At 43.0% G+C, this 26,865-nt stretch overlaps 1 protein-coding gene across 1 annotated transcript in view; it reads right to left on the bottom strand.

The window, feature by feature from the left end:
- Positions 1-892: 892 nt before the first annotated feature.
- Positions 893-26,865, bottom strand: part of ppef2a (protein phosphatase with EF-hand domain 2a) — a gene marked incomplete at both ends in the record, with an annotated part of 29,079 nt that continues 3,106 nt past the window's right edge. Inside the window, 14 exons of the mRNA XM_084176193.1 lie at positions 893-1,146; positions 3,442-3,529; positions 3,790-3,951; positions 4,523-4,634; positions 4,730-4,872; positions 5,509-5,694; positions 6,660-7,016; positions 7,231-7,380; positions 21,820-21,856; positions 22,497-22,663; positions 22,797-22,843; positions 24,633-24,747; positions 24,856-25,031; positions 25,138-25,192. Coding sequence (XP_084032319.1) covers positions 893-1,146; positions 3,442-3,529; positions 3,790-3,951; positions 4,523-4,634; positions 4,730-4,872; positions 5,509-5,694; positions 6,660-7,016; positions 7,231-7,380; positions 21,820-21,856; positions 22,497-22,663; positions 22,797-22,843; positions 24,633-24,747; positions 24,856-25,031; positions 25,138-25,192 — 2,049 coding nt within the window. The remainder of the gene's footprint in view (positions 1,147-3,441; positions 3,530-3,789; positions 3,952-4,522; positions 4,635-4,729; positions 4,873-5,508; positions 5,695-6,659; positions 7,017-7,230; positions 7,381-21,819; positions 21,857-22,496; positions 22,664-22,796; positions 22,844-24,632; positions 24,748-24,855; positions 25,032-25,137; positions 25,193-26,865) is intronic.

The following is a 26,865-nucleotide window of genomic DNA, read 5'->3' on the forward strand; positions in this document are numbered from 1 at the left end:
TGATGTCTCCACTATTATTCTACAATGTAGGAAATAGTAAAAATAAAGAAAAACCCTTGAATGAGTAAGTGTGTCCAAACTTTTGACTGGTACTGTATATATTTTTATTTATTTTTTATTTTTAGCTAAACAAGTGGGGCTCAAAACAGTCCTGAATGACTGGTCACCACTGGAAAGGACCAATGTCCTGATGGAGATATAATCCTACTGCCACATCCAGTGAACAGGTGGACAGGTTGGCAATGACACGATTCAATCAGTACACTAATGAGAGTTTCACTAAAATGATGGAATGCTTTCCCTATTCTATCACTAAGGCACCAATAACAGTCCAGATCTATTTACATGAGTCTGGCAAAAATATAATATTTTTCATATTTGAAAGTTTCAAATGATATGCAAGTCACTCCACTTGGAAGGACATAAACTTTGACGACGTTGTGTATATTTATTGTTGGCCTCTGCATCTGCATACAGACTGAATTAATCCAAAACCAAATCCCTCTGTGGTGTCTTCTTGAACTTCAAACTATGATGAAAATAAGATCCAGCCATCCTCTCTAATCACCAAGGAGATTGTCTGCTATCCACCTTCTAGCCTAATCGACACTGCTGTAACACTCAATAGTGTCAGTGTCTCAATGTGCGTCAATGATCAAAGCAGCTTGTTGGCTTGTTTGTTTGTTTGTTTCTGCGCTACCTCCGTAGTCCCTGAGGTAATAAACAAGCAGTCTCCTACATTCTCTCTCTCCATACAGAACTTCTCCCACTAGTAGTAGTTTGTTGGTCTTGGGTTGATAGTGTCTTGAGTGGATAGTGTCTGCTTTTTTTTAAATACTTACTCTCACTACTACATACTATGTTGGGGTCCCCTTCCAGTCCCACTAATCCCTCATATATTGGGGTCCCCCTCCAGTTTGGTCAGGTCAGTGGCGGTCCCCATAAACATGCTCTTTCCCCTCTCCAGCCGGCTCTTCTTGTCCGTCAGCCGGAAGGCCTCCATGAACTCACCGATGTCAATGTTGCCGTCCTGGTTGGTGTCTATGGTAACGGACAGGTCTGAGATGGCCTCGTCAGTGATCTCCATCTTTAAGAAGGCACTCAGCAGCTTCCATGTCTGACGGAAGTCCTCCATTGTGATGAACCCTGGAGGGAGGAGGGAGGAGGGGGAGAGAGAGGGGAGTGTCATGACTCTCCCTGAGTAAGGATCAAAGGCCTCACGTCAGCTTGGCAAATGGCCGACAACAACCACACCCTCTTACCCACAGGGGGGCTGTGCCGGTCCTGACACCTTAATACTGCCATAAATTAGAGAGGAGGATAATCTATCTCTGGCAGTCTAGCATGGTGAAAGGAATGCCGTTCTTTCAGATACTTTTAGCCGCCCAAAAACTTCAACATCCAACAATGAACATTGGGACAATATATTTCAACATCCAAACGTTGGGAATGATGAGAAATGGAATATGGAAAATGAATGTATATTTTGTGATGTCATTAAAAATGGTATAAAGGCGTTATAACAAAAACATTGTGACTTGAAGAGCTTTTACACTGTGGATATCAGGTTTACATCCTATACGTTGTATCAAGGAGGAAGACAATGTTTTCGTGAAGATAGGAATGTGATTTGAGCTTTCTAACAAAATCATAGTGATGATAATACTTTTGCCTCGTAACTAGCCACGCCCGAGGGAGCTCAGAGAGCGTGTTAGTATGACGGAAATGCCCCTCTTTACCAGAGTACATAAAAGATTGAGATAAGAATTATCAGATCAGACTAGACGGACCTCAAGCTGCACCTTTTGTCCATATTGGTCCCGACCCTGAAAATCAACATGAGGTGAAGACGAAAAAGTTGCCTCCACGAACAATCAATGTTACGGCTGAGTAGCTGTTCTAAGTACTGTATCTAAGAAGGTGAATTTAAGTGGGACCATTCTGTTACTCTCTTCAAACCATCGTCCACTACACTGCTCTCATCACCCCACAGGGGATCATCGACACGGCTGATTAGCCGTCCTCAGAAGACCACTTCCAGAACGAGTGAAAGTAAACAGACAACTAAGAAGAATGACATTGTGACCTCTTGTGGACAATCTGAGCCTTACATCTAAAAGGCCAATCCGAAAGAGAAGGTCCAATCGACCCCTTCCCACGAAGGCCTGGGTGCAACAGAGACACACGACGAAGACACGTAAATACATGCATTGCTTTTCTTCCCAAACGGGCAGCAGTTCGGGGCAAAGTATTAGGAATACTGTGAGCATAGGTCCTTGTGTATCCAAGTGTTCTCTTTCTCTCTCTCTCTCTCTCTCTCTCTCTCTCTCTCTCTCTCTCTCTCTCTCTCTCTCTCTCTCTCTCTCTCTCTCTCTCTCTCTCTAACTCGCCATCTTTTGTAACAAGTGTCATATTGTGTTAGTCCGCTAGGGACCCGTTTTCATTGCATTAAGTTTCAAATCCCTACCTATACCATGTACGTGTTTGTATCTTGTGTTATCATTTTTAATTAGTTAGTAAATAAATAATTTAATCAATTTGTGTGGTACGGAATGATCAGTAAGACCCGGGTTCGTGCAGACTTAAAGAGACTACGACTTTCAGAATGAGACTGATATGAGGTAAATGATTAATAAATGACTGTTAAATGATAATAATAATAATAATAATAATAATAATAATAATATGCCATTTAGCAGACGCTTTTATCCAAAGCGACTTACAGTCATGCGTGCATACATCTTTTGTGTATGGGTGGTCCCGGGGATCGAACCCACTACCTTGGCGTTACAAGCGCCGTGCTCTACCAGTTGAGCTACAGAGGACCACGATAAGAGATATCTAGATATCTTTAGAGTGAACTCGGGAAACGGTAACTCGTTAAACAACTTTTCCCATGGTGCCCCAAATTCCTAATGAGTTAACTGTTACATGATTAATTTAATCTAGTAAATATTAAACATAGTAGGTAATTTTCAATAAATAATAGTCATCACAATAATGAAAGTCACGCCACAACAGGAGGGAGAGGGGAGGGAGAGGCAGGAGAGAGGGGGAGAATGGTAGAGAGGAGAGGGAGGAGAGAAGGGAAGGGAGGAGAGATGGGGATGAGAGATGGAGAGCCAGTGGGAAGAGGGGAGGGATAGGTAGCAGGGCTTGCGTCAGTTGGTTGGATGTGACACTAGAAGACCAGTGGGTTAATCCTAAATCAGCCACCACCTACTGCTGTAGTTAGCTTTAACACCCCACAGACAGATTACAGGGAGGTTGGCCTCAATAAGTACGACATGTGTCTGAGTGTACTTATGTATGTACGTATGCAAACTACGCGCCCCAAACTAATAACTGAGTCAACACAGGTAACCGGTAGTTGATGTCATGTCTTGTGGGATCAAAACATTCACCTGAAGAAACAATACATGGAATGATGAGTATTGTTACCTGAGTTGTCTAAATCCACTATTCTGAAGATGGTCTCCAAGGTGGCGCGATGACGGTACAGGGTCTCCAGCAAACCCTGATCGATGTGCTGAATAGGCAATCAAGGGGAGAGTTGTCTATGAACACTCTATGGAATGACACCCATTATTTTCTATGGCATCAGGTTTTGAATCAAGAGGTGCGTCATGACATAACAGGTGTGTTCCCACAGAATGCTATATAACCACGTATGCTTGGACAAGACACACAAACACAATTAGCCTGTTGGGACAGAAGTATGTACATCCACAAGGATTTAATCAGTATGTTCAATATGGAAGTTAAATGACAGATGTAACATGCCATTACCTCCATTTGTGGCTCTTTTATGGAGAGTTCCTGGAACCACTCCTGGTAATCCAACATGCCCCCCAGGGTCTTGCAGGTGACTAGCTGAAAGCGCAGCATCCTCCAGGGTAGGCCTAGACGCAGCACACTCTCTACCGCAATAGCCCAGTCATTCAGAGACACCTGCCCTGTGTTGGAGACAGGGAGGAGGGGACTGCTTAACATTAACTTTACTACCAAGATTTGTTGGGATGGGGATTAAAAAGATCAGCACCCAGTACAAAGAGGTGAGATCACATTTCCACAATATATTATATCTGAGTATATATCCAGTACAAATACAAATAGGAAGAAAGTATGCTGTATATATATAAAAAATAAAAAATAATATATATATATATATATATATATATATATAGGGAGAGAGAGAGAGAGAGAGAGAGAGAGAGAGAGAGAGAGAGAGAGAGAGAGAGAGAGAGAGAATTTTAATGTTTTCCACCAAGTCCTCCAACCAGGGGAGGGGGTCGTAAAAAAAAAAAGGATCCAAAAGGATGCAAGCTAGGTTATTTGATAGACTTAAATTGTATCTGCTAATTTCATAGCTGATCTATTCCCCCCGAAAAAACTACCACAAAATAAGATATTATATCTCATGAAATATGAGTATAAACGAGTAAAGGGTGTAAATTGGATTCAATCACATAAATCTTAATCCTTTGGAAGAATATTTGATCATGGCTATGTCAATTGATACGACACCTGTTTTGTCTTTGTCAAACTCTTGGAAGGCAATGACGAGGTCCGACTTGTGTGCAAACAACTGTTCCCGCAGGACCTTGAGGGCTGAATGTTCCACCTTCCCCACACTGTAGTCCAGACAGGGAGAGCAGATCAAACTCTGTCCTCGTCAATTTAATAATCTATATTTTATTAATCAAAATAATTGTCTGTTGTAGCTTACTTTTTCCTCAGGGTGAGTTCTCGAGTCATACTGCTAGCCTGGTACTGAATCAAATAAGGCACTAGGTCTGGTCCCAGTTTCACGTAGGCCCCTCTGTTGCTGCCCACTTCATAGTAGTTGGAGGCAGAGAACAGAGTGAGGACCTGTTGTACAAATTGTAAACAATACAGAATTACCAAACAGTGAAAAGCAGTGTTTTAGTTTCCAGAAACCTCTCGTACTGCACTTTCAAAGCACACAAATTTAGGCTGACTAAAGCAAGTGAGCAGCTTTACAACCAGTGTTGACTTGGGCAGGAGCTCACCGGAGCTGATTACCGGCACCTCAAATGTTCTACTGCTTGAGCTCCTCTTATAGAATATTAGCTCAAAAATATGGTGGAGCAACTGCTCCCCTCTGCAAATTGAGAAAATACTGTAGTGTAGGCCTATGTCACGACAGGGCAGTGGGCATAGTGGGCATAAAAGGGATTTACCATTCAAAATATGCCATTACCAAAGCTAGGAGTTGTTCCTGGCCACATGACTTGACTAGGACTAACTTGTGGCCCTAGTTATAGCGTATAATGAGGGTCTAGAATGTTTTATGATCAGGTCATGTCTCAGAGTATTGCTGATCTGACATCAGTTTAGCAATTTAGATCATAATGAATAGGATTATATGGACAGGGGAAAGTGTAATATATCCACTCTCCTACTCTGAGACACTGTTTGAATACGGGCCCTAGTCTTACCCATCCTATGTAAACCCTTAGACACCTTTAGCCTGACTGTTCTCACCCTGCGGTTGTGGCAGAACTCGTAGCCGTCCTGCTTGCACTCGTGGGAGCGGATGATGAGCTGCATGTTGTGTCTGTCCAGGAAGTCCCGGGTGACGTCTGGCCCCCAGTAGCAGCCTCCTCCCCGCACCTCGTTGGGTATGCAGCCGTTCTGAGACATGGGATCACTCCACAGTAGGTCCAGGATCTAATCATATTAATAATACATCGTAAAATTATGAGCATTTTTGTCAGACCCAAAGACCTTACAATAGGCTATCATAATGACAATAAACAAATGACTGGTATAGGGCTATAAGTAGATATAGAGGTGAGAAGACCATGGCTGTATCTCAAATGACACTCTATTCCCAAAATAGTACACTACTTTTAGCCAGCGCTTATATTAAATCAGAGTATATACTACATACTGCCGATAATCATTTCACCATTTAAGAGACAGATTTTCCTTAACATACTGTGATGGATTCAGTTGAATAACTATTGTACTGTAAGACACATTAGCCTTCACCAATGAGTTAAATGGAAGAGAACAAAATATAGTTGGCTACTCTTGTAAAACGAGGGCTTGTCCTGAAACGTGTCTGCTTGTAAGACGGCTGGTAAATTGGAAAACAAGATTGTTATTCAGGTTGACGGATTAATGGTCCTCTGTCTTACAGTCTGTCTACCAGTGACTAAGTAAATGACTGTACGCAGGTTGGCATTTATTGTCATGAGTCTTGCCCTGGAGGCAGCTCTGCAGAGTGGTCACTAGCTGGCACAGCCATAAAGTAATACAACCTGATTTAAAAACGAACCCTAACCTTAACCCTAACCTTAACCACACTGCTATTTTTATGAAATAACATTTTGACTTTGCAGCTGGTCCATCTAGCGCCTGTGGCACTCCAGGACCAGGGTTGCTTACACCTGATCTAGCAGAAATCGCTCAGTTCTGCCTCCAGGGCAAGATTCATGACAATAGAGCACTCCTAGTCCTGAGGTGGTGTTTAACAACCAATTATGAGTAACTGACCGAGTATCGAACCTGGATTGAGCTAAAGGCTAAAGTCGTCTGGTCTCAGACAAGGTTACTGTTACTCATCACAGAGCACAGTTCACCAAACCACCTCTCTAGTCTACAACACATCCCCAGCCGGAGGTCCTCACCTGTTTCCACTCCTCTACGGTAGTGTCTGCTGTGTCGGTGGATTCCTGCGACACCGAGGAGACGGCCGGGTTGTTGAGTTCCCCCTGACTGTGGCTGAAGCCGCCATTGATGAAGCTGGACTGCCTCCGCCGCACCTCTATCTCCTCGTCAACGGTCCGGGGGACCCTGCCGGAAAAGTCCTGGAGTGAGCGGCGCTGGAAGCCATCCCGGGGTCCGAAGTTGTTGGCCTTGATCAGGGAGACCCGGCGCTGGTTGTTCTTGGTGCCTGACAGGTCGTCTTCCATGTCCGAGTCCACAGAGGACTGGCTCACTGGGTATTGTGTCCTCTTCTTAGGAGGCCTCAGGGCAGACACGTACTGAGAGACGACAGAGAGAGAGAGAGAGAGAACACAAAGGCATTGTTTAAATTATATTAAATAATTGATTAACATTTACATCTGTGCTCTTTGTCAGTCAGTGCAAATTGACCATTTTCCCTTTTCTTCATGGGTTTGTATAGTGAATGTGCCCCCATATGTTTGATTGATAGATTGATAGAAACCACACTTGTCTAGAGATAGTCTCACTCACTTTGTGTCTGTCCACTCTGGCTATGAGGCAGAGGTCCGTGGTGTTGGAGATGCCCCCATGCAGGATCAACACTTTCTGATCGATGACTGTTGCCAGGGGCAACCAGCTGAAGATCTTCTGAAGCAGCTTTAGGATCCTCTTGCCGTGCATCTGAGGACAAGGGAAACAAACTATCATTATAATCAATCACTGCATTGTTGAATAGATAAGAGGAGTCTGACATTTTGTCCATATATGTGCCAGCAAAGTTGTGAATTGTGTTTAAAAAATGTATGTCAAACTGGTCTGGCTTTTAAACCAGTGTAAACAAATAATCACTTTAGCTGTACTATTTTGATGTTTAGAATCTCGGTAAAGATCCAAGAGCGCATTGCTGCGTGGGCGTAGTTACAGTAAAGCCACCGATCTTCCTGACTCACTGTAACCTGTAACTGGCAGATTGGGACAACACTGATGACCTTAAGTCATCTTGTTTATCAACCTCTTAATCCTTTTACTGTACGTTAGGTAGAGGAGTCAGTGAGTGACCCACACTGTACGTGGAAATACACCCTGCAAAGTGACCAGAGTATCCCTTTTAAACTCTGAGCCTGACAGCAATGAGCAAGCCAACTGCAGTTTATAGTTGTGATTCCAAGTGATCAAAGTATTAAATAAAGAGACTGTTTAGAGAGCAAAGAGATTTTCCTGATGTTTTATAAGTAGGATAAAGAGGATTTAATGCCATATGGTCAACAAACTATTCAGAACATCCTGCACGTATTTACAGTCTCACATGTTGACTGACATCAGACTTCAGTGAGCTTGTTGGCTTGGCCCTAATTTATGTGTTCTCTGTCACCTGGAGCTGCATGGCAAATGGTCCAGGAACACAAGGATAGGACAATGCCCAAAGACTAGTCAGCCCTTTCCCCTCTGAGGGGCCAAAATGTATCTCTCTGCTACAGTATCCAGAGCACTGAATATTGAATGTGATAGAATAATACTATAGTATCCATGTATGGTTTCAATCTGAAACTTGTTCACTGGGGATAACTCTGACGCTATCTATATGTAAGTATGATCTCTGTGGTTACTCGTATCTGTATAGGGTGAACTCTGAATTACTATATGCAAAAAAAATGTATGGTCCCCTCAGGAATTCTGCCTTATTTACACTGGTCTTATCTCCCACACAAGCATTTAAATGATGTGACACCCTGTGGAGATTGGGCCTTGGTGGTCAGGTTACACAGTAAACTTGGAATTGTTTGATTGGTCAAAGGTGGTTGGTCTTGGGTTGAAATGTTACACCTTCAGATGTTATAAATGGAATGAAATGCCTTTGTTCTCTCTCTTATCCTGTATCCAGTCCATGGAGGAAGGTTGTATGATCAATTATCATTTTCTAGGCTTCTGGGCCTCTGGCCTAGTAAGCATCTCTTTGTCCATGCTTTGCCTTGTAAATTAACTTTTGAATCTGTATGCCTAGAATAATGATTTGTTGATCTCAGTATTGCCTTGTAACTTAAGCGTTATGCCTTGCATGTGAACCTATTCATTTGACAAAGTTATTAAATAAAACTTGTGTTGATATTCGCTTCTCATGACCATTCATTGATCTTAGTCAGCTAAACGCATAATAGTTTATTATATTTTATTTATTTATTTTTTCTTTAAGGGGTGGATCAGCTTTAATAGTGCAGATAGATTGTAGCTTCCATCAATGTAATTGTCTGCATCATTTCCAATTCCCCATATATTTTTTTGTAAATACAGTGGGGAGAACAAGTATTTGATACACTTCCGATTTTGCAGGTTTTCCTACTTACAAAGCATGTAGAGATCTGTAATTTTTATCATAGGTACACTTCAACTGTGAGAGACGGAACCTAAAACAAAAATCCAGAAAATCACATTGTATGATTTTTAAGTAATTAATTTGCATTTTATTGCATGACATAAGTATTTGATACATCAGAAAAGCAGAACTTAATATTTGGTACAGAAACCTATGTTTGCAATTACAGAGATCATACGTTTCCTGTAGGTCTTGACCAGGTTTGCACACACTGCAGCAGGGATTTTGGCCCACTCCTCCATACAGACCTTCTCCAGATCCTTCAGGTTTCGGGGCTGTCGCTGGGCAATAGGGACTTTCAGCTCCCTCCAAAGATGTTCTATTGGGTTCAGGTCTGGAGACTGGCTAGGCCACTCCAGGACCTTGAGATGCTTCTTACGGAGCCACTCCTTAGTTGCCCTGGCTGTGTGTTTCGGGTTGTTGTCATGCTGGAAGACCCAGCCACGACCCATCTTCAATGCTCTTACTGAGGGAAGGAGGTTGTTGGCCAAGATCTCGCGATACATGGCCCCATCCATCCTCCCCTCAATACGGTGCAGTCGTCCTGTCCCCTTTGCAGAAAAGCATCCCCAAAGAATGATGTTTCCACCCCCATGCTTCACGGTTGGGATGGTGTTCTTGGGGTTGTACTCATCCTTCTTCTTCCTCCTGTCACGCCCTGGCTCTGGGGACACTGTTATGTTGAGCCAGGGTGTGTAATTCTATGTTTGTATTTCTATGTTGGCCTGAGTGACTCCCAATCAGAGGCAACGAGTGTCAGCTGGTTGTCTCTGATTGGGAGCCATATTTAACTGTCTGTCTTTCACTTTGTGTTTGTGGTTTCTTGTTCCGTGTTGGTTGGTGTATGTAACCAGGGACGTCACGGTTTCGTTTTGTTGTTTTGATCGTGTGATCATTTATCAAATAAAGAAGATGTTTGCCTTCAACGCTGCGCCTTGGTCCTCCTCCTTAGACGAGCGTGACAGAAGAAACCACCAAGATGTGACCAAGCAGCGTGTCCAGGAGCCATCGCCAGGGAGATCTCTAACAGATCTCCTTCGCCTCCTCGACTGGGTCAAGCCGGATGAGGAGGAGAGGGGCTTGACATTGTGGCAGAAGGGCGAACGGCTGGCGAGGGACATGGAGACCTTGGCCACGGGTAGGAGTGAAGCCCAGAAAATGTTTAGGGGGGGGCTAACGCCGTGGACGACGGGCCAGCAGGAGACCGCGGCAGAGCGGCCCAGCGGATTGGCAGAGGAGGCCGCCAGGTTACGGGGGCCACTGGTCGAAGAGGGGGTGGAAGATGTAGAGGCACGGCGAGAGGTACTGGCGTGTGTTGCCAGTCCGGTCCGGCCTGTTCTTGATCCCCACGTAGGGCCAGTGGTGTGTGTTCCCAGTACGGTCCGGCCTGTTCCTGCCACTCGCACCAAGTCTACGGTGCGCATCGCCAGCTCGGCCCGGCCCATTCGTGCTCCCCGCACCAAGTCAGTGGTGCGTTTCGTCAGCCCTGTCCGGCCTGTTCCTGCTCTCCGCACCAAGTCTGTGGTGCGCGTCGCCAGCCCAGTCCGGCCCATTCCTGCTCCCCGCACCAAGTCTGTGGTGCGTTTCGTCAGCCCTGTCCGGCCCGTTCCTGCTCTCCGCACCAAGTCTGTGGTGCGCGTCGCCAGCCCTGTCCGGCCCGTTCCTGCTCCCCGCACCAAGTCAGTGGTGAGCTTCGTCAGCCCGGTCCGGCCCGCTCCTGCTCCCCGCACCAAGTCAGTGGTGCGTTTCGTCAGCCCGGCTCGGCCCGCTCCTGCTCCCCACACCAAGCCAGTGGTGTGCGTCGTCAGTCCAGCACGGCCCGTGCCTGTTCCACCGGTGGCGGGTCCGGCACCGGTCAGGTGCTGCGTCACGCCGGAGCTAGAGCAATCCGTTCCACCAGTGTTCAGTTCAGCTCTGGTCAGCAGGGCCAGACCGGACCAGGGGTACTTTGGGGGGTTAGAGAAGGAGTGGGGATCATGCCCGGAGCCGGATCCGCCGCCTAGGCGGAGTGCCCACCCGGTCCCTCCCCTGTGGTACTTAGTTGGCGCGGTCGGAGTCCGCGCCTTTAGGGGGGGGTACTGTCACGCCCTGGCTCTGGGGACACTGTTATGTTGAGCAAGGGTGTGTAATTCTATGTTTGTATTTCTATGTTGGCCTGAGTGACTCCCAATCAGAGGCAACGAGTGTCAGCTGGTTGTCTCTGATTGGGAGCCATATTTAACTGTCTGTCTTTCACTTTGTGTTTGTGGTTTCTTGTTCCGTGTTGGTTGGTGTATGTAACCAGGGACGTCACGGTTTCGTTTTGTTGTTTTGATCGTGTGATCATTTATCAAATAAAGAAGATGTTTGCCTTCAACGCTGCGCCTTGGTCCTCCTCCTTAGACGAGCGTGACACCTCCAAACACGGCGAGTGGAGTTTAGACCAAAAAGCTCTATTTTTGTCTCATCAGACCACATGACCTTCTCCCATTCCTCCTCTGGATCATCCAGATGGTCATTGGCAAACTTCAGACGGGCCTGGACATGCGCTGGCTTGAGCAGGGGGACCTTGCGTGCGCTGCAGGATTTTAATCCATGACGGCGTAGTGTGTTACTAATGGTTTTCTTTGAGACTGTGGTCCCAGCTCTCTTCAGGTCATTGACCAGGTCCTGCCGTGTAGTTCTGGGCTGATCCCTCACCTTCCTCATGATCATTGATGCCCCACGAGGTGAGATCTTGCATGGAGCCCCAGACCGAGGGTGATTGACCGTCATCTTAAACTTCTTCCATTTTCTAATAATTGCGCCAACAGTTGTCGCCTTCTCACCAAGCTGCTTGCCTATTGTCCTGTAGCCCATCCCATCCTTGTGCAGGTCTACAATTTTATCCCTGATGTCCTTACACAGCTCTCTGGTCTTGGCCATTGTGGAGAGGTTGGAGTCTGTTTGATTGAGTGTGTGGACAGGTGTCTTTGATACAGGTAACGAGTTCAAACAGGTGCAGTTAATACAGGTAATGAGTGGAGAACAGGAGGGCTTCTTAAAGATAAACTAACAGGTCTGTGAGAGCCGGAATTCTTACTGGTTGGTAGGTGATCAAATACTTATGTCATGCAATAAAATGCAAATTAAATTACTTAAATATCATACAATGTGATTTTCTGGATTTTTGTTTTAGATTCCGTCTCTCACAGTTGAAGTGTACCTATGATAAAAATTACAGACCTCTACATGCTTTGTAAGTAGGAAAACCTGCAAAATCGGCAGTGTATCAAATACTTGTTCTCCCCACTGTATATGTCACGCCCTGGCTCTGGGGACTCTTATATGTTGAGCCAGGGTGGATTTTCTATGTGTGATTTTCTATGTTTTGTTCTAGTTCGTGTTTTCTATGTTGGCCAGGGTGATTCCCAATCAGAGGCAGCTGATTCTCGTTGTCTCTGATTGGGGACCATACTTAGGCAGCTTGTTTGGCACTGTTTATTGTGGGATCTTGTTCCGTAAGGTTTGTTTTGGTGTGTTAACCTAGGACTTCACGTATCGTTTGTTTTGTTAGTGTAAAGTACTCATTAAAAGATGTACGCATATCATGCTGCGCCTTGGTCCACTGTTTATAACGATCGTGACAATATATATATACAGTACCAGTCAAAAGTTTGGACACACCTACTCATTCAAGGGTTTTTCTAAATGTTTACTATTTTCTACATTGTAGAATATTAGTGAAGACATCAAAACTATGAAATAACACATATGGAATCATGTAATAACCAAAACAGTGTTAAACAAATCAAAATATATTTTATATTTGAGATTCTTCAAATAGCCACCCTTTGCCTTGATAACAGCTTTGCACACTCTTGGCAATCTCTCAACCAGCTTCACCTGGAATGGTTTTCCAACAGTCTTGAAGGAGTTCCCACATATGCTGAGCACTTGTTGGCTGCTTTTCCTTCACTCTGCCGTCCGACTCATCCCAAACCATCTCAATTGGGTTGAGGTTGGGGGATTGTGGAGGCCAGGTCATCTGATGCAGCACTCCATCACTCTCCTTCTTGGTAAAATAGCCCTTACACAGCCTGGAGGTGTGTTGGGTCATTGTCCTGTTGAAAAACAAATGACAGTCCCACTAAGCCCAAACCAGATGGGATGGCGTATTGCTGCAGAATGCTGTGGTAGCCATGCTGGTTAATTATGCCTTGAATTCTAAATAAATCACAGACAGTGATTGTCAATCCAAGATGGCGTAGCAGTGCGGTCGTGTTTTTTTCTGTGTCCTTGTGTAAATAGCCAGTTTTATTGTTAGTTTTTTTGTTGTCTATTTTGTATATATTTCTCAATTTTTACTTTTCATTCTTTAACTAAATATACTTTCCTGCAACCCACCTCACCCAACGTGGAAAGGATTCTATTATTTTTTTATAACTTTTATCAAGAACCTTAAGCTGAAACTAGTCTAGCTGCAACCGAATGGCTACTTGCTATTAGCCACCGTTAGCGTCTTCACCATTGTCCGTGGCCTGCACTACCCACCAGCCAGCTCTAGCTCTAGCCTGGACAATTTGTCGGCCAGTCTGCACAGCGTGCTATCGACCCAGAGCATATCGGATTTTCTGCCGGAATCACTGGACCCTAGCGCCGGATCATCGCAACCAGCTAGCTGCAACCAAATGGCTGTTGTCGTTGGCTAATTACCATTGCCCCTTAACAAGCACCAGTTAGCCTTGAGCTAGCCTCGAGCCAGGCCCATCTCCCGGCTATCTACCTCTCTGTCAACCAGACAGGACCTCCTAGTGTTGACATGGAGCCCCGCCGATCCAACACGACTGGTTTGCCGACGAAATCGTCTGATGTGGTTTCAACAGGCTTCCCGTTACGACGTCGACCACAAAGATCCATCTGCTAGCCCCAGCCCGCTAGTACATGCAAGCCGGGCCTCTTGCTCGCCAGTGCTGTAGCAGCCCCCGAACTACCTCCAAACTCTCCTATTGCTGTACACCGGACCTTATGATAACTCAGCTATACAGCTGATGCCTGCTGGACTGTTCCTTTATACGGTACCGCATCCTGTTTATGTTTAGCCTCAGCCCAAACTTTGTCGCCATTACCAGCTGTTGTCTTAGCTCTCTCAAATAACACCTGTGATTGCTTTATGCCTCTCTCCCATGTCAATATGCCTTGCTTATTGCTGTTTTGGTTATTTCTTATTGTACTATTTCACTGTAGAGCCCCCAGCCCAGCTCAACCTGCCTTAGACAGCTCCTTTGTCCCACCCCCCATACACGCGGAGACCGACTCAATCGGTGCCTCCAGTGATGCTACCTCTTTCAACGTTACCCAACGCTTAGGTTTACCTCCACTGTACTCATATCCTTCCATATCCTTGTCTGTACATAATGCCCTGAATCTATTATGCAATGCCCGGAAATCTGCCCCTTTTTTTCTCTGTACCCAACGCACTAAAAGACCAGTTCTTAAAGCCTTTAGCCGTATCCTTATTCTATTCCTCCTCTGTTCCTCTGGTGATGTAGAGGTTAACCCAGGCCCTGTAGCCCCCAGTATCACTCCTACTCCCCAGGCATTATCATTTGTTGACTTCTGTAACCGTAAAAGCCTTGGTTTCTTGCATGTTAACATCCGAAGCCTCCTCCCTAAGTTTGAGTTATTCACTGCGTTAGCACACTCCGCCAACCCTGATGTTCTAGCAGTGTCTGAATCCTGGCTTAGGAAGGCCACCAACAATTCAGAAATGTCCATCCCCAACTACAACATTTTCCGTCTTGATAGAACTGCCAAAGGGGGTGGGGTTGCAATCTACTGTAGAGATAGCCTGCAGAGCTCTATCATACTATCCAGGTCTGTGCCCAAACAGTTTGAGCTTCTACTTCTAAAAATCCACCTTTCCAGAAATAAGTCTCTCACTGTTGCCGCTTGCTACAGACCCCCCTCAGCCCCGAGCTGTGCCCTGGACACCATATGTGAACTGATCACCCCCCATCTATCCTCAGAGTTCGTACTGCTTGGTGACCTAAACTGGGATATGCTTAACACCCCGCCCAACCTACAATCTAAACTAGATGCCCTCAATCTCACACAAATTATCAACGAACCTACCAGGTACAACCCAAAATCTGTAAACATGGGCACCCTCATACCTATCATCCTGACAAATTTTTACCCTCTAAATACACCTCCGCTGTCTTCAACCAGGATCTCAGCGATCACTGCCTTATTGCCTGCGTCCGTAATAGGTCTGCGGTCAAACGACCACCCCTCATCACTGTCAAACGCTCCCTAAAACACTTTAGCGAGCAGGCCTTTCTAATTGACCTGGCCCGGGTATCCTGGATGGATCTTGACCTCATTCCGTCAGTAGAGGATGCCTGGTTGTTCTTTAAAAGTGCTTTCCTCTCAATCTTAAATAAACATGCCCCATTCAAAAAATTCAGAACTAAGAACAGATATAGCCCCTGGTTCTCCTCAGACTTGACTGCCCTTGACCAGCACAAAAACATCCTGTGGCGTACTGCATTAGCAGTACAGCCCCCGCAATATGCAACTTTTCAGGGAAATCAGGAACCAATATACACAATCAGTTAGGAAAGCAAAGGCTAGCTTTTTCAAACAGAAATTTGCATCCTGTAGCACTAACTCCAAAAAGTTTTGGGACACTGTAAAGTCCATGGAGAATAAGAGCACCTCCTCCCAACTGCCCACTGCACTGAGGCTAGGAAACACTGTCACCACTGATAAATCTACAATAATCGAGAATTTCAACAAGCATTTTGCTACGGCTGGCCATGCTTTCCACCTGGCTACCACTACCCCGGCCACCAGCTCTGCACCCTCCGCGGCAACTTGCCCCCCCCACCCCGCTTCTCCTTTACACAAATTCAGACAGCTGATGTTCTGAAAGAGCTGAAAAACCCTACAAATCAGCTGGGCTAGACAATCTGGACCCTTTCTAAAATTAGCCGACGAAATTGTCGCAACCCCTATTACTAGCCTGTTCAACCTCTCTTTCGTAACGTCTGAGATCCCCAGAGATTGGAAAGCTGCCGCGGTCATCCCCCTCTTCAAAGGGGGTGACACTCTAGATCCAAACTGTTACAGACCTATATCCATCCTGCCCTGCCTGTCGAAAGTTTTTGAAAGCCAAGTTAACAAACAGATCACCAACCATTTAGAATCCCACTGTACCTTCTCCGCTATGCAATCCGGTTTCCGAGCTGGTCATGGGTGCACCTCAGCCATGCTCAAGGTCCTAAATTATATTATAACCGTGATCGATAAAAGACAGTACTGCGCAGCCGTCTTCATCGACCTGGCCAAGGCTTTCAACTCTGTCAACCACCGCATTCTTATTGGCAGACTAAATAGCCTTGGTTTCTCAAATGACTGCTTCGCCTGGTTCACCAACTACTTCTCAGATAGAGTTCAATGTGTTAAATCGGAGGGCCTGTTGTCTGGACCTCTGGGAGTCTCTATGGTGGTGCCACAGGGTTCAATTCTCGGGCTGTCTCTATTCTCTGTATATATCTATGATGTTGCTCTTGCTGCTGGTGACGCTCGGATCCATCTCTATGCAGACGACACCATTTTATATACATCTGGCCCTTCATTGGACACTGTGTTAACAAACCTCCAAACGAGCTTCAACGCCATACAACACTCCTTCCGTAGCCTCCAACTGCTCTTAAACACTAGTAAAACTAAATGCATGCTCTTCAACCGAACGCTGCTTGCACCCGCCCACCCGACTAGATCTCTGACCTAGAGTATGTGGACAACTACAAATACCTAGGTATCTGGTTAGACTGTATACTCTCCTTCCAGACTCACATTAAGCATCTCCAATCAAAAGTTAGATCTAGAATCGGCTTCCTATTTTGCAACAAAGCCTCCTTCACTCATGCTGCCAAACATGCCCTCCTAAAACTGACTATCCTACCGATCTTTGACTTCGGCGATGTCATTTACAAAATAGCCTCCAACACTCTACTCAGCAAATTGGATGTAGTCTATCACAGTGCCATCCGTTTTGTCACCAAAGCCCCATATACTACCCACCATTGTGACCTGTACGCTCTTGTTGGCTGGCCCTCACTACATATTCGTCACCAAACCCACTGGCTCCAGGTCATCATCTATAAATCACTGCGAGGCAATTCCCTGTCTTATCTTAGCTCACTGGTCACCATAGCAACACCCACCCATAGTCTGCGCTCCAGCAGGTATATCTCACTGGTCATCCCCAAAGGCAACACCTCCTTTGGCCGCCATTCCTTCCAGTTCTCTGCTGCCAATGATTGGAACGAACTGCAAAAATCTCTGAAGCTGGAGACTCTTATCTCCCTCACTAACTTTAGGTGTCAGTTGTCAGAGCAGCTTACCGATCACTGCACCAGTACACAGCCCATCTGTAATTAGCCCATCCAACTACCTCATCCCCATATTGTTATTTATTTTGTTAATTTGCACCCCAGTGTCTCTATTTGCACATCATCTTTTGCACATCTATCATTCCAGTGTTAATATGAAATTGTAACTATTTTGCACTATGGCCTATTTATTGCCTTACCTCCATAATTTACTACATTTGCACACACTGTATATATATTTTCTGTTGTATTTTTGACTTTATGTTTTGTTTACCCCATATGTAACTCTGTGTTGTTGTTTTTATCGCACTGCTTTGCTTTATCTTGGCCAGGTCGCAGGTGTAAATAAGAACTTGTTCTCAACTGGCTTACCTGGTTAAATAAAGGTGAAAAAAAAAAAAAAATGTGTCACCAGCAAAGCACCCCCACACCATAACACCTCCTTCTCCATGCTTTACGGTGGGAACTACACATGCAGAGATCATCCGTTCACCCACACCGCATCTCCACATGGTGGTTGGAACCAAAAATCTCACATTTGGACTCCAGACTAAAGGACAAATTTCCACCAGTCTAATGTCCATTGCTCATGTTTATTGGCCCAAGGAGGTCTCTTCTTCTTATTGGTGTCCTTTAGGAGTGGTTTCTTTGCAGCAATTCGACCATGAAGGCCTGATTCACACAGTCCCCCCTGAACAGTTGATGTTGAGATGTGTCCGTGACTTGAACTCTGTGAAGCATTTATTTGGGCTGCAAATTCTGAGGGGTGTGCAAAGCTGTCATCAAGGCAAAGGGTGACTATTTGAAGAATCTCAAATATAAAATATATTTTCATTTGTTTAACACTTTTTTGGTTACTAAATTATTCCATGTGTGTTATTTCATAGTCATGATGTCTTCACTATTATTCTACAATGTAAAAAATAGTAAAAATAAAGAAAAACCCTTGAATGAGTAGGTGTGTCCAAACTTTTGACTGGTAGTGTATATACATATGTTTTTTTAAATATTATTTTCCCCTAACACTACCACCCCTCCCCTAATTGGAGTAAACTAATGGACAACAACACTTAGGTTTCTACTTCCAGCTTATACATACTACAGTGGGGAAAAAAAGTATTTAGTCAGCCACCAATTGTGCAAGTTCTCCCACTTAAATAGATGAGAGAGGCCTGTAATTTTAATCTTAAGTACACGTCAACAATGACAGACAAAATGAGATTTTTTTTCTCCAGAAAATCACATTGTAGGATTTTTAATGAATTTATTTGCAAATTATGGTGGAAAATAAGTCTTTGGTCAATAACAAAAGTTTCTCAATACTTTGTTATATACCCTTTGTTGGCAATGACACAGGTCAAACGTTTTCTGTAAGTCTTAACAAGGTTTTCACACACTGTTGCTGGTATTTTGGCCCATTCCTCCATGCAGATCTCCTCTAGAGCAGTGATGTTTTGGGGCTGTCGCTGGGCAACACGGACTTTCAACTCCCTCCAAAGATTTTCTATGGGGTTGAGATCTGGAGACTGGCTAGGCCACTCCAGGACCTTGAAATGCTTCTTACGAAGTATCTCCTTCGTTGCCCGGGCGGTGTGTTTGGGATCATTGTCATGCTGAAAGACCCAGCCACGTTTCATCTTCAATGCCCTTGCTGATGGAAGGAGGTTTTCACTCAAAATCTCACGATACATGGCCCCATTCATTCTTTCCTTTACACAGATCAGTCGTCCTGGTCCCTTTGCAGAAAAACAGCCCCAAAGCATGATGTTTCCACCCCCATGCTTCACAGTAGGTATGGTGTTCTTTGGATGCAACTCAGCATTCTTTGTCCTCCAAACACGACGAGTTGAGTTTTTACCAAAAAGTTCTATTTTGGTTTCATCTGACCATATGACATTCTCCCAATCCTCTTCTGGATCATCCAAATGCACTCTAGCAAACTTCAGACGGGCCTGGACATGTACTGGCTTGAGCAGGGGGACACGTCTGGCACAGCAGGATTTGAGTCCCTGGCGGCGTAGTGTGTTACTGATGGTAGGCTTTGTTACTTTGGTCCCAGCTCTCTGCAGGTCATTCACTAGGTCCCCCCGTGTGGTTCTGGGATTTTTCTCACCGTTCTTGTGATCATTTTGACCCCACAGGGTGAGATCTTGCGTGGAGCCCCAGATCGAGGGAGATTATCAGTGTCTTCCATTTCCTAATAATTGCTCCCACAGTTGATTTCTTCAAACCAAGCTGCTTACCTATTGCAGATTCAGTCTTCCCAGCCTGGTGCAGGTCTACAATTTTGTTTCTGGTGTCCTTTGACAGCTCTTTGGTCTTGGCCATAGTGGAGTTTGGAGTGTGACTGTTTGAGGTTGTGGACAGGTGTCTTTTATACATTTTACATTTTAGTCATTTAGCAGACGCTCTTATCCAGAGCGACTTACAGTTAGTGAATACATATATATATTTTTTTTATACTGGCCCCCCGTGGGAATCGAACCCACAACCCTGGCGTTGCAAACGCCATGCTCTATCAACTGAGCTACATCCCTGCCGGCCATTCCCTCCCCTACCCTGGACGACGCTGGGCCAATTGTGCACCGTCCATGAGTCTCCCGGTCGCGGCCGGCGGCGACAGAGCCTGGATTCGAACCAGGATCTCTAGTGGCACAGTTAGCACTGCGATGCAGTGCCTTAGACCACTGCGCCACTCAGGAGTTTATACTGATAACAAGTTCAAACAGGTGCCATTAATACAGGTAACGAGTGGAGGACAGAGGAGCCTCTTAAAGAAGAAGTTACAGGTCTGTGAGAGCCAGAAATCTTGCTTGTTTGTAGGTGACCAAATACTTATTTTCCACCATAATTTGCAAATAAATTCATTAAAAATCCTACAATGTGATTTTCTGGAAAAAAAATTCTCAATTTGTCTGTCATAGTTGACGTGTACCTATGAAGAAAATTACAGGCCTCTCATCTTTTTAAGTGGGAGAACTTGCACAATTGGTGGCTGACTAAATACTTTTTCCCCCCACTGTATATACATTTTATAGACACAATGTATTTTACAATAGTTCTCTTTTGTTTGTTTTTAATCCCATCCTTCAGCTACCATCAACCCTTCCCATCTATCTCTGAAGCCCATCCAGTTTGATTTATTTATATTTTTAACTGTGATGTTTCACAAAAGTTCCGAACCTATATACATTTTACGTTCAGAGTATATTTTACATTAGTTATCTTGTTGTTTTTAATACCACCCTTCAGCTCCACTCAACCCCTCCCATCTATCTCTTAACACCATCCATTGTTGATTTATATTTGCCATATATTTTTCAACTGTGCTGTGATGTTTCACAAAAGTTCTGAACCTTTCTATTTTCATAGTTGCTACAGATTGTAAATTAAAGATTAAAAAAAATTCTAAAAGTATTATTATGTTATTGAACGCATAATACTTGATTGTGCATTTTTCAACTGAGTCTCTTGCATATTGCTAATTATCTTTATGGAGTCAGATAAACATTTTAATAGGCTAATTGCTTAGTCTTATTATGAGTCGCATGTGAGGTATTTATAGTGGTGGAAAAAGTACCCAATTGTCATACTTGAGTAAAAGTAAAGATACCTTAATAGAAAATGACTCAAGTAAAAGTGAAAGTCACCCAGTAAAACACTATTTTAGTAAAAGTCTAAAAGTATTTGGTTTTGAATATACTTAAGTATCAAAAGTAAATGTAATTCCAAAATGTACTTAAGTATCAAAAGTAAAAATAAAAGTATACATCATTTCAAATTCCTTATATTAAGCAAACCAGATGGCACAATTTTTAATTAATTTTTTATTTACGGATAGCCAGGGGCACACTCCAACACTTGAGAGGATCTGCAGAGAAGAATGGGAGAAACTCCCCATCATTCAGAAACAAAGCATTTGTGTTTAGTGAGTCACCAGATCAGAGGCAGTAGAGATGACCAGGGATGTTCTCTTGATAAGTGCGTGAATTGGACCATTTCTGTCCTGCTAAGCAATCAAAATGTAACGAGTACTTTTGGGTGTCAGGGAAAATGTATGGAGTAAAAGGTACATCATTTTCTTTAGGAATGTAGTGAAGTAAAAGTGAAAGTTGTTAAAAATATAAATTGTAAAGTAAAGTACAAATACCCCAAAAAACTACTTAAGTAGTACTTTAAAGTATTTTTACTTAAGTACTTTAAACCACTGGGTATTTAGCATATAAAATGTACTGTATTATATTATATATTATTATAATATATTATATATATTATTATATATTATATGTATTATATGCACATGTCAAATATTACTGCCCACTACAAGTAAGTCAACACTTCACCAGGATGTGTTCTTTATTTATTTAACTTTTCTAAAATTAAACCTACCTTGTATTTCCCCAACACCTCCTTGGTGAAGCCATACCTAAACAAATGGAAAAGAGATACCAGAGTTGAAAATACAGTGGCTTCGGAAAGTATTCAGACCCCCTTACGTTACAGCCTTATTCTAAAATGGATTGAATAAAACAATTTCCTCAGCAATCTACACACAATACCCCATAATGACAAAGCAAAAACAGGTTTTTGGAAATTTTGGGAAATGTATTAATAACAAAAAACAGAAATACCTTATTTACATAAGTATTCAGACTTGAAAATAGCTGTGCAGCAACGCTCCCCATCCAACCTGACAGAGCTTGAGAGGATCTGCAGAGAAGAATGGGAGAAACTCCCCAAATACAGGTGTGCCAAGCTTGTATCATCATACCCAAGAAGACTCGAGGCTGTAAATCGCTGCTAAAGGTGCTTCAACAAAGTAAGTAAAGGGTCTCATATCAAAAATGTATTTGCTAAAAAAACTGATTTTGCTTTGTCATTATGGGGTATTGTGTGTAGATTGATGAGGGGAAAAAAACAATTTAATACATTTTAGAATAAGGCTGTAACGTAACAAAATGTGGAAAAGGTCAAGTTGTCTGAATACTTTCCGAAAGTATGGTATATTATTTTTTAAATAATTAAATATATTGAATTTGTACATGATCAGTGTTTTGACTGTATACCTCAAGTTGACAATATGGTCTTCATGGTTTCCCCTGTTGAGGTGAACATCGTTTGGATACACGAGCAGGAAGGCAAAAAGGATGAGGAGAATCTCAATGGAATCTTTGCCTCGATCAACAAAGTCTCCATTGAAAACATATGGCCGCTCCAATGATGGCATGCCATTCTACAGGGAAAACAACAAACAAAACAGACTATGAATATCTTAAATGTATTACTGTTTTTGGGGAAGGTTTAAACAAAAATAATGATTTCATTTTATATGTATTTAGCTAATGTATTGTAGCAGATGACAGTACCTTGTAAAATATCAACAGCAGGTCTTCCAGCTGCCCATGTAAATCACCTTGGATGAAACAATGCTGTATCAATACACTGATATAACTATCATTAATGAATTACAGTTAATAATTTACTAATATCTGTATAATTTAAGGTATACAGTGGGGAGAACAAGTATTTGATACACTGCCGATTTTGCAGGTTTTCCTACTTACAAAGCATGTAGAGGTCTGTAATTTTTATCATAGGTACACTTCAACTGTGAGAGACGGAATCTAAAACAAAAATCCAGAAAATCACATTGTATGATTTTTAAGTAATTAATTTGCATTTTATTGCATGACATAAGTATTTGAACACCTACCAACCAGTAAGAATTCCGGCTCTCACAGACCTGTTAGTTTTTCTTTAAGAAGCCCTCCTGTTCTCCACTCATTACCTGTATTAACTGCACCTGTTTGAACTCGTTACCTGTATAAAAGACACCTGTCCACACACTCAATCAAACAGACTCCAACCTCTCCACAATGACCAAGACCAGAGAGCTGTGTAAGGACATCAGGGATAAAATTGTAGACCTGCACAAGGGTGGGATGGGCTACAGGACAATAGGCAAGCAGCTTGGTGAGAAGGCAACAACGGTTGGCGCAATTATTAGAAAATGGAAGAAGTTCAAGATGACGGTCATTCACCCTCGGTCTGGGCCTCCATGCAAGATCTCACCTCGTGGGGCATCAATGATCATGAGGAAGGTGAGGGATCAGCCTAGAACTACACGGCAGGACCTGGTCAATGACCTGAAGAGAGCTGGGACCACAGTCTCAAAGAAAACCATTAGTAACACACTACGCCGTCATGGATTAAAATCCTGCAGCACACGCAAGGTCCCCCTGCTCAAGCCAGCGCATGTCCAGGCCTGTCTGAAGTTTGCCAATGACCATCTGGATGATCCAGAGGAGGAATGGGAGAAGGTCATGTGGTCTGATGAGACAAAAATATAGCTTTTTGGTCTAAACTCCACTCGCCGTGTTTGGAGGAAGAAGAAGGATGAATACAACCCCAAGAACACCATCCCAACCGTGAAGCATGGAGGTGGAAACATCATCCTTTGGGGATGCTTTTCTGCAAAGGGGACAGGACGACTGCACCGTATTGAGGGGAGGATGGATGGGGCCATGTATCGCGAGATCTTGGCCAACAACCTCCTTCCCTCAGTAAGAGCATTGAAGATGGGTCGTGGCTGGGTCTTCCAGCATGACAATGACCCGAAACACACAGCCAGGTCAACTAAGGAGTGGCTCCGTAAGAAGCATCTCAAGGTCCTGGAATGGCCTAGCCAGTCTCCAGACCTGAACCCAATAGAAAATCTTTGGAGGGAGCTGAATGTCCGTATTGCCCAGCGACAGCCCCGAAACCTGAAGGATCTGGAGAAGGTCTGTATGGAGGAGTGGGCCAAAATCCCTGCTGCAGTGTCTGCAAACCTGGTCAAGACCTACAGGAAACGTATGATCTCTGTAATTGCAAACAAAGGTTTCTGTACCAAATATTAAGTTCTGCTTTTCTGATGTATCAAATACTTATGTCATGCAATAAAATGCAAATTAATTACTTAAAAATCATACAATGTGATTTTCTGGATTTTTGTTTTAGATTCCGTCTCTCACAGTTGAAGTGTACCTATGATAAAAATTACAGACCTCTAAATGCTTTGTAAGTAGGAACACCTGCAAAATCGGCAGTGTATCAAATACTTGTTCTCCCCACTGAATATACATATTTTTTTGAAAAGGGTTGCTCTTCTCAATGAGGTGAATCAGGACAACAACAAAAAACTGTGGTGATTTATTACTCACCACAAATGGTGATTTCTTTGCTGTGGCAGGTGGAGATTCGACTGATGTTTGGCAGCTTTCGGAGTAACTTCCATGTTTCCAGGAGAAGTTGGAGAACGTACCGAGAGTGGAGCTGCTACTGGGAAAAACGGTTGTATAGTGAAGGGGATTTGTGATAAAGCTAAAGCACTGTAGTTAGGAAAAGAGTATCAATTTCATTCTAACTGTACATAAATGCACCTACTCTTTTATTCCTGAAGGCCTCTACCATGGCAGCCACTTGTTCCACAGTAAGAGGGAAGATAAGATGGGGCCCTGAGTAGATCTCTGGCACCTCAATATTCTTATAGCAGAAGTGCCTCTCCCACTCTGTATCGCGGCACACATCATTTTCTCTGAATATGTGGGAGATTAAGTTGCCTGTAGGGGAGAAACCACAGGTATAATATAACAACATTCATGAAACCAGAAATAAGGGTCACAATTGTACACAAAAGCCAAAACAGAAGGGCAGGGAAAGTCTTACGTTCAGTGCTAGTTGGGTGGAAGTTGTCCATGAGGTAGCCAAGGAAATTGTATAGCTGCATAGAGAAGAGAGAGAGAGACATTTTCTTTAGCAAAGTGTCACAAAGTATTCTATAAGTAGGTATTCACCAGAGGAACTGTATGATTGAGTTGAATGATTATGTATAAAACCTTTCCTCACACAAAGTAAATACTAATATTGCGTTAACAGAACAGATAGATAGCAATTAAAACTGTAACATAGAGGCTCATAATAAATTAGAGGAAAAACAAAAATACTTTTTTTCAAGAAAGATCAAATGTAATATTTTATAAAAATAAAGCAAACTGGATGGAATATGGGGAAAAATGCACCAAATTATTTTTTTATCTTCAACATAGAAATGCTACCAAAAATAATTGACTGAAACTGGTTACAAATGATGGAGTCACCCATGATTCACCAAATAGTATTTTAAAGGAGGAAGCAAAGTACTTTAAGTGTATGTTTTCGTTTCAGTCACCTCCATCTCCTCTAACTGAAGCTAATTGTAGGGATTTTTTTTCTATTGATAATGTAAAATTAACAGCCATTCAGAAAGACTCATGTGAAGGTGAAATTACAGAGGAGGAACTTCTGGATGCATTTAAAGACTTTAAGTCTGGGGAAACTCCAGGGTTGGATGGCATACCAGTCGAGGTATACCAAACCTTTTTTGATATACTCAGAGGACCGTTATTAGCATGTTTTAACCACTCCTAAGTAAATGGTAGATTATCAGACACTCAAGAAGAAGGTCTGATTTCATTATAACTGAAATAGTATACAAGGGGGAAATATAAAGATCCAGTCCATTTAAAAACTTGGAGGCCCCTTACACTTCAGTGTTGTGATGCAAAAATTCTAGCAAAATGTATAGCGCATAGAATTCAAAAGGTATTGTCGGACATTATTCATTCTAATCAGACAGGTTTTTTACATGGACGATACATTGGCTATAATATAAGGCAAGTACTGGAAACAATAGAACACTATGAAAAATCTGGGAAACCAGGCCTGCTATTCATAGAAAACTTTGAAAAGGCATTTGATAAAGTACGACTGGAGTTTATATATATATTTCTGGAGCATTTTAATTTTGGAGAATCTCTTATAAAATGGGTTAAAATCATTTATAGTAACCCTAGTTGTAAAATAGTAAATAATGGCTATTTCTCCGTAAGTTTTAAACTGTCAAGAGGAGTAAAACAAGGTTGTCCACTATCGGCATATCTATTTATTATGGCCATCGAAATCTTAGCTAATAAAATCAGATCCAACAATAATATCAAGGGATTAGAAATCCAGGGCTTAAAAACAAAGGTGTCATTGTATGCTGATGATTAATGTTTTCTTTTAAATCCACAACTTGAATCCCTCCACAGCCTCATAGAGGATCTAGATACATTTTCTAACCTCTCTGGATTACAAACAAATTATGATAAATGTACAATATTCCGTATTGGATCACTCAGAAATAAGAAATGTACATCACCATGTAGTTTACCAATAACATGGTCTGATGGTGATGTGGATATACTCGGAATACATATTCCAAATGAAATAAATGATCTCACTCCAATACATTTTAATTGAAAGTTAGCAAAAATAGATAAGATCTTGCTACCATGGAAAGGGAAATACCTGTCTATTTGTGGAAAAATCACCCTGATTAACTCTTTAGTATTGTCCCAGTTTACCTATTTGCTT

Source organism: Coregonus lavaretus (genome assembly GCF_964263955.1).
Source record: "Coregonus lavaretus genome assembly, chromosome: 14".
NCBI classification, from domain to species: Eukaryota; Metazoa; Chordata; class Actinopteri; order Salmoniformes; family Salmonidae; genus Coregonus; species Coregonus lavaretus.